This window comes from Octopus bimaculoides, chromosome 3 (genome assembly GCF_001194135.2).
Source record: "Octopus bimaculoides isolate UCB-OBI-ISO-001 chromosome 3, ASM119413v2, whole genome shotgun sequence".
NCBI classification, from domain to species: Eukaryota; Metazoa; Mollusca; class Cephalopoda; order Octopoda; family Octopodidae; genus Octopus; species Octopus bimaculoides.
In genome coordinates this window covers 60,133,600-60,141,610 of record NC_068983.1, presented here as the reverse complement: position 1 = coordinate 60,141,610, position 8,011 = coordinate 60,133,600, and the positions used below count along the sequence as shown (strand labels likewise).

The following is an 8,011-nucleotide window of genomic DNA, read 5'->3' as shown; positions in this document are numbered from 1 at the left end:
TATATATATCTCATCATATATATATATATCATTGTGTGTGTGTGTGTGTGTGTATATATATACATACATACACACACACACACATAAAGTATCTAGGAGGAAGAACTTAATGGTCAGTCGCATGTATTTGAACAAGATAGAGAAATACATGTGTTCCAAATACCACACAACATAAATTCTTGATTTATTATAATCATTTCCTCTTGTTGACAATGTATCACAGTCACTAAATGTCAATGAAGATCAACTCCACATGATGTGAAGCAGAGATAATCTCAAGATTCAAGAATTCTCCAATGATGATATACCATTGAGGAGAAAGAGGAGTGTATCATCTGGTTGAGTGACAGAAGAAGCTTCTAAGCATAGAAAATCCTATGTCAACAAATTGTCTGACCCATGTGAGCATGCAAAAGTGGACGTTTAAACAATGACAGTGATGATTCCAAGATTTAAAACTTGGTTTTAATAATTGATAGTAGTCTTATTTTTTCATCTAACAAAATTTTAAATTCTTTACAGCATTTTATCATTTAATCATCTTTATTTTCTTGTGGCTTTTATTCTTAGCTTGCTATCTGCTGCTATTATATTCCAGAATAATTTAATTTTTTTTTTGTAGCAAAGAGAAAATTTTGCTTATTATTTCAAGATTTTATTTAATTTCAATTTTGTTTCATTATAAAAAGTTTTATTTTAATTTTATTTCATTATAAAATGTTTTATTTTTATTTTATTTCATTATAAAAAGTTTTATTTTTATTTTATTTCATTTTATTTTATTTTGTACTTATGGCTAAGTTGAATTAATGTGACAAGATTTGTATGAGATCAATGTATGTTTAGAAAATATTGCAAATTTTGATCTTGTTTCATATTCTGTATTTAATCTTCAATGTAAATGGAGAAATGCTGCTAACTTACTTTAACTCTTTTCTTACTATATTGTCATTGAAATACATTCCCTATATTTTAATAAATTTTTAAGATAACGAAGACTTTTGTAAAATAATGTGTGTGGCTGAGTGGTTAAGAAGATTGCTTCCCGAGCATGATAGTGTCGGGTTCAATCTCACTGTGTGGGACCTTGGGCAAGTGTCCTATAACCATCACTGAAGCCTTGTGAATGGATTTGATAGATGGAAACTGTAGAAGCCTTGTGTGTGTGCTGATATGTATCCTTGTCTTGACATCCTGTGATGGTTGTAGACAAGCATCACCTTGATACAACATCACCTTGTCTGATGTGAGCATGCAAAGTAATATTGCCAGAAAAATATTTCTGGCAATATTACCTTGCTTGGAAACAGTTGGTGACTAGAAGGGCATCTGGCTATAGAAAATATGCCTAAATGACTTCTACCTGACCCATGCAGGCATGGAAAAGTGGATGTTAATGGTAAAGGTGATAATGATGATGTCATTGTTAAATTGATATTTGGAACAAAAATGAACATGAAATTTTTATGAAAAGCTTTAAACCTTTTAGCATATTGTAGATGCCTCACATTGCTGTATGAGTTTTCTCAATGCGACACAATGCAGCTGCAGGGGAGAAAACTCGTTACTGACATGTCCCCTAAGCGTGCTAAAGGTGAATTTAGATCATGGGAAGTAGCATATAGCAAAGGACAGTTTCAGGTGGGTTGGTATCAAAAGGGTCGACCCATTTTATTACCATATTTCTGTTGAAATAAAATGCCTTTATTTTAATTAGTTTTGAAAATAATGAAAAATTTATTGAAATAGCTTTGTCATTTTTAAGCTGGCATTTAGATGAGAAAGTAACATGAAATTATGATGAAAGGTTTAAATTTAGATCACTTCAACCCTTTAGCATTTAAACTAGCCATATCTGGGTAAAATATCCTGCTGGTTTTATATTCAAACTGGCCAGATCTGGCTTCTCACATCTACCTTACAATGTCATTCTAAAAGTAAGCAAACACAAAGTTTGAAATCTCAAAGCTTTGAAATAATTCACGATTAATTCAATGTGGATAAATAAACATTACATTTGACAGAGTAATTTGAATGCTAAAGGGTTAAAGCAGAAGGTTTGAGTCAAATAACCTGGGAGCAGTGTCAGGTGGGTTGGTATCCAGAGGGTTTGTCCATCTTTTAGATAAGTGATGTGTAGTTCTTTGGCTGTCTTTAAACTTGTGTGTTTCAGTGAATATAGTTTTTCAAATCATCTGTAATTGTGTGTATATAACTTCCATATATAACTTTTGCTGTGGAGTGAGAACTAACAGAAATTAAAATTAATACATGTTCTGCAAATCTTAAATCTTCTAAAATTAATCCCATCTTCATTGCTATTCATGTTCATGGGCTTATTGACATATCAATAATCAAATTTTTACATGGACCCCAGTTTAATGTCGGGACTGTTGTTGTTCAAAGAAATGAAAACAGTTTTTATTTGATATTATTCCTGATAGCCGGCAGCTGCCCTTGCCCCAGCTGCTGAGGCCGAAAGCAAGGAGAAGGAATTGATTGCCATGGAACGAAATCATATTTATAAACAAATGAATGAAATTTATGTGGAACGAGAAAAAGCTTTCAGATCCATTGAAGAATTTTACCAAGAAAAAATGAAATCTCTCCAACACCAGGTTTGTGGTTTTAATTATTTCCTTTTAAAACTAAAATTGTTTAGTGTTTTAAAATATAAGTTATTTATTGGTTTTGCATTTAGCTATATAGCTAAACAGACTTGTGAAGACGGTTACAATGTTGAGGGTTCCAGCTGATCTTATCAATGGAACAGCTTGCTCATAAAATTAATGTACTAGTTGCTGAGTACTCCACAGACATGCATACCTTTGATGTAGTTCTCACTGGGAATTGAATTCACAACCTTACGATTGTGAACTGGAATACCCTAACCACAAAGCCAGGAAGGCTTCACAGGAAGAGAAATAAGTTGTTTACCAGAGTTTTGAATTACAGGCATGGTTGTGTGGTTAGGAAGTTTGCTTTCCAACCACATGATTTTAGGTTCAGTCCCACTGTGCATCACCTTGTGTATCTTGGACAAGTGTTTTCTAAGTCTTGTGAGTGGATTTGGTAGAAGGAATACCATTCAAGTGTGATTGTTACCAGTGTCGCCTTACTGGCACTTGTACTGGTGGCATGTGAAAAGCAACATTCGAGCAAGGTTGCTGCCAGTGCCACTGGACTGGCTCCTGTGCAGGTGGCACGTAAAAAAACACCATTTGAGCGTGGCCGTTGCCAGTACCGCCTGACTGGCCCTCGTGCAGGTGGCATGTAAAAGCACCCACTACACTCTTGGAGTGGTTGGCATTAGGAAGGGCATCCAGCTGTAGAAACTCTGCGAGATCAGACTGGAGCCTGGTGCCGGCATCTGGCTCACCAGTCCTCAGTCAAACCATCCAACCCATGCCAGCATGGAAAGCAGATGTTAAACGACGATGATGATGTATGTGTGTGTATGTATTCTCCCCCCCCACACACAATCATATGTACGTGTGTGTGTGTGTGTGTGTTCTTGTCTTGACATTGTGCAAAAGCTGTAAATGAGCATCACTGTCATACAAGTAGTTTCTTTTGTTTCTGGTCATGGAAAAATATTTCCTTGCTTGGGAACCAGTTATTGTTGGTGACTGGAAGAGCACCTGACTGCAGAAAATCAGCCTCAATGAACTGCCCCATATGTTGCCACTGATGTTAATGATATTCTTAATAATAGATCTGTTGCCTCAACATAAATCTTGTATTAGACCAAGCTGATGAGATAACCAAACAATATATACACAACAGTTAAGTAAAATCTATGAAATTACCAAACCTTTTCCTTTGTAAACTCGTATGAAATTTCTGTTTTGTATTCCAAATTTACATTTCTCTTTCACATTATATTCTGTGTTCCAGAGTACAAAGATGAATACTGCCACAAGGCAAGAATTTGCAAAAGCAGTGGAAGAAGTAGAAAATAAATTTCTGTGAGTAAATTGTATCTCTATTTGCAAGATGGATGGGTGGAAGTTAATCTTTTAGAATTTTATGTAATGTGACCTTTGTTTTTTTTTATTTATTTCTGTTAAAAGGAAAAAAAATAGCAACACATCTGGAATTTGCTGTACTGTAAATAATGTTAGAAATATTTGACAAGTGCAGGAATGGCTTCATGGTAAGAACTTTACTTCCCAACCACATGGTTCCAGGTTCAGTCCCAATGTGTGGCACCTTGGGCAAGTGTCTTCTATTACAGTCTCGGGCTGACCAAAGCCTTGTGAGTGGATTTGGTAGATGGAAACTGAAAGCATCCCTCATATACATGTGTGTGTGTGTCTGTCCTCCACCACCGCTTGATGACCGGTGTTGGTATGTTTACATTCAACAAAATAAGTACCAGGCTTAAATAAATAGTACTGGAGTCGATTCATTTTACTAAAATTCTTCAAGGCGGTGCCCCAGCATGACCACAGTCTAATAACTGAAACAAGTAACAAATAGAAGACAAAACTTCTGCATGTACATTGAATTAGATTGTATGTAAGTTGAGGTTAGAAATACCTTTTTTTGTTTTTTTCTGACTTTCAATCTAAGTTTGGACTGTTTAATCTGCAGTTGTTGTTATAGCCATTCTGTTAGTTGTCATTATTATGATAATGTAAATTTCATAATATCCCAGATTAGCTATGGTTCATTTAGATCTCTGTCACTTTTTGCTTGCTAACTGTAGAAATTTGTCATGTAATAAAGTCCTTGTTAACTGTAACAACCATTTACAATTAATTAAAAAAATAAACTTAGACTAGTTTCTGTTGAATAATCGATGCTGGTCAGGCAAACTCCAATTAAACAGTTTCTAGGTTTGATTCTTGATCTATTTCTAACCTTCTATTGCATTACATTACTTCCATAACACTTGAATTATGTTCTGCTTAATGACTATTCCATTACATGATTATTCCGCTTACATCACTATTACTGCCCTACTACTTATGTTACAATTTCCAGTTGATGTTTGATCCTATTTCAAATGTATATGGATCCGTTTATGGATTTGATTAATTTGTTTCAGCTATAAATCTGTAACCTGCTTCTGTTTCTTATTTAGTTCTTCTTATTGGCTGTCTTATGTTATTGCCATTTCACCTTCCAAAGAGGCAATCTTATATAACTACATCCTAAGAAGTTTACTTCCCAACTGCATGGTTTCAGGTTCAGTTCTACTGCATGACATCTTGGGAAAGTGTCTTTTACTATAGCCCTACACTGACCAAAGCCTTGTAAGTGGATCTGGTTGATGGAAACTGAAAGAAGCCTCTGTGTGTGTGTCTTCTTAAAGTGTGATAGTTGTGAACGAGTGTCACTGTTCTACAAGTGGTGTCATTTGTTTCCAATGTTCTGTGAAAGGAAGCCTGGCCATGGAAGTAATATGACTTTGCTTGGAAATAAGTGATGGTGGCACCAGGAAGAATATCCAGCCACAGAAAATCTGCCTCAATAAGCTCTATTCAACCATTGAAATGTAGATGTTAAAAGTATGATGATAAACTCTTTTAAACACACTTGAATATTCTAAATGTATTTAGCGTTCTCACTTAGTCAACTTTACTTTTGTCAATTACAGAAAACATGTTGAGGCTCCTGTCTGCGAAGATCTCCAGCTGAAGGTATTGGAATGCTATCGCACCAATCAGTCTCACCCACTTAACTGCTCAGCGGAAGTTCATGCCTTTGCTACAGCTGTTGACCAAGCAAGACAAGTAAGTTTACTATTCTTTTCATCTGTTTTCCTATTGGTAATCTAAGAGTGTTTAAAATAATGCTAAATGTTTTTTGGGTTTTCTTATTCCTTAATCCCTCCATCTCTGACCACCCCCTACTCTATAGACTTTGGTCTACCAAAGCATTGTGGGTGGATTTGGTAGACAGAAACTGAAAGAAGCCTCTGTGTGTGCATTCATATTTCCCTTTATCTTCACATGTGCTGGTAATCAATGGCTGTGCACAAGTTACCTGATCTTTGTAAACAAAAGGCTTCTTTAAATGGAGTCATTTGTTTCCAGTTCTCAGTATAACCATGTCTGGGTTGTTTAGTAGTCTGTGAGTTATCACCTAAGAAGTTATGGTGGCGGGGTGGCATTAGTGTCAAGAAGAGTATTTGGCCAAAGAAAGCTCTTCTGCAATGTACTCTCATTGGACCCATGCAAGCAGGGAAAAGATGATGCTGAAATGTATATTTCTAATGTGTTATATATATGTGCTGTGTGTGTATATATATCTATCATCGTTTAACATCCACCTTCCATTTTATATATATATATGATTGCAGCCTTAGGAGTTTAGAAACACACAAAGACTTAATTTCACTTAAACATTTATTGTTTGTAATAATAGTGTCAAGAAATGTCATCGCTTGAAACTGTGACTTGTTCACTGACACGAAAAATTCAATTGCAGTTTCGAGCGATGAAAATGTTGGCACCATTATTACAAACAATAATTGCTTAAGTGAAGTTAACAATCTTTGTGTGTTTCTAAATGGCTAACATTATGTCTTTCATAATGCAATCACTTTTCAAAACACTTGCTATGCAACTACATCTGCATAATATATAAAGCAAGCTGGCAGTCATTAGCATGCTGGGCAACATGCTTAGTGGCATTTTGTGTGTCTTTATGTTCTGAGTTCAAATTCTGCCGAGGTTGACTCTGCTTTCCATCCTTTTGGCATTGCTAAAAATAAGTACCAGTTGAACTCTAAGGTTGATGTAATTGACTTAGCCCTGGCCTCGAAAATGCTGGCCTTGTGCCAAAATTTGAAACCCATATTTATAAACAATATAGGTGTAGGAGTGGCTGTGTGGTAAGTAGGTTGCTTATGAACCACATGGTTCCGGGTTCAGTCCCACTGCGTGGCACCTTGGGCAAGTGTCTTCTACTATAGCCTCGGGCCGACCAAAGCCTTGTGAGTGGATTTGGTAGATGGAAACTGAAAGAAGCCCGTCGTATATATGTGTATGTGTTTGTCCCTCACAACATCGCTTGGCAACCGATGCTGGTGTGTTTACGTCCCCGTAACTTAGCAGTTCGGCAAAAGAGAGTGTAAGTCTAGTACTTATTCTATGAAAGAATAAGTCCTGGGGTCGCAGTGCTCCAGCATGACCACAGTGAAATGACTGAAACAGGTAAAAGAGTAATATGTATTCCAAGGCAGCGAGCTGGCAGAAATGTAAACATGCTGAGCAATATGCTTAGTGATATTACGTCTGTCTTTACGTTCTGAGTCAAATTCTGCTGAGGTCAACTTTGCCTTTAAGTACCAGTCTTGCACTAGGGTCAATCTAATCAACTGGCCCCATTTCCCAAAAATTTTGGACCTTGTACCTAAAGTAGAAAAAAATATATATTCCTGTTTTGATTGTATTTCTACTGTTTTCTTTTCTTCAGAATGTTATTCTTGCCAAGAAAGTCTGACCTGTTTCTTGCACCAATTGAAACAATATTCTAAGAATGCTGGGTATGGTCAATGGAAGATTCCAAGGCTGCAGTTCTTCGAAAAGATTACTTACCATCAAAGCAGCTGTTCTGCAGATAACCACCAAACTTAAGACCTTGAAGGGCCGTCTTCCCACTTCCATTAGAGTTGTTATGTTTGTCTGTGGCTTGTTCAAAGCTGTTAGAAGAGACGAGACATTCTTTTATATCTTAGTCTTCACAATTAATTGTATTTGGCTTCGTTAAAAGGGAATGATTCCAAGAGAATAAATAAAAAAAAGTGCTGTGATGTGATCTATTACACATTTTCTTAAAGAACAATTTTCTGTTATTTTCAATCCCCACCCCACTGCTACCTGTTGGTAGGTCCTGATGCATCTCTACCCCTATCTATTTCTCTCGTACAGGAGTAGCCAAGTATCTCCTTTGTATAAGGCATCTATCTTTATCTTTCTGTTGTACTCTAGCATCCATCTGTAGAAAGCATGCCAAAACAGACAATGGAGCCTGGTGCAGCTCTCTGACTTGCCGGCTC

At 36.3% G+C, this 8,011-nt stretch overlaps 1 protein-coding gene across 1 annotated transcript in view; it reads left to right on the top strand.

Moving 5' to 3' along the window:
* The window catches only part of LOC106868566 (neurofilament heavy polypeptide), a 45,626-nt gene extending 37,829 nt beyond the window's left edge, over positions 1–7,797 (top strand). The window contains exons 4-7 of the mRNA XM_052966184.1: positions 2,445–2,618; positions 3,898–3,968; positions 5,606–5,741; positions 7,429–7,797. Coding sequence (XP_052822144.1) covers positions 2,445–2,618; positions 3,898–3,968; positions 5,606–5,741; positions 7,429–7,455 — 408 coding nt within the window. The 3' untranslated portion in view covers positions 7,456–7,797. The remainder of the gene's footprint in view (positions 1–2,444; positions 2,619–3,897; positions 3,969–5,605; positions 5,742–7,428) is intronic.
* The last annotated feature ends 214 nt before the right edge of the window (positions 7,798–8,011 follow it).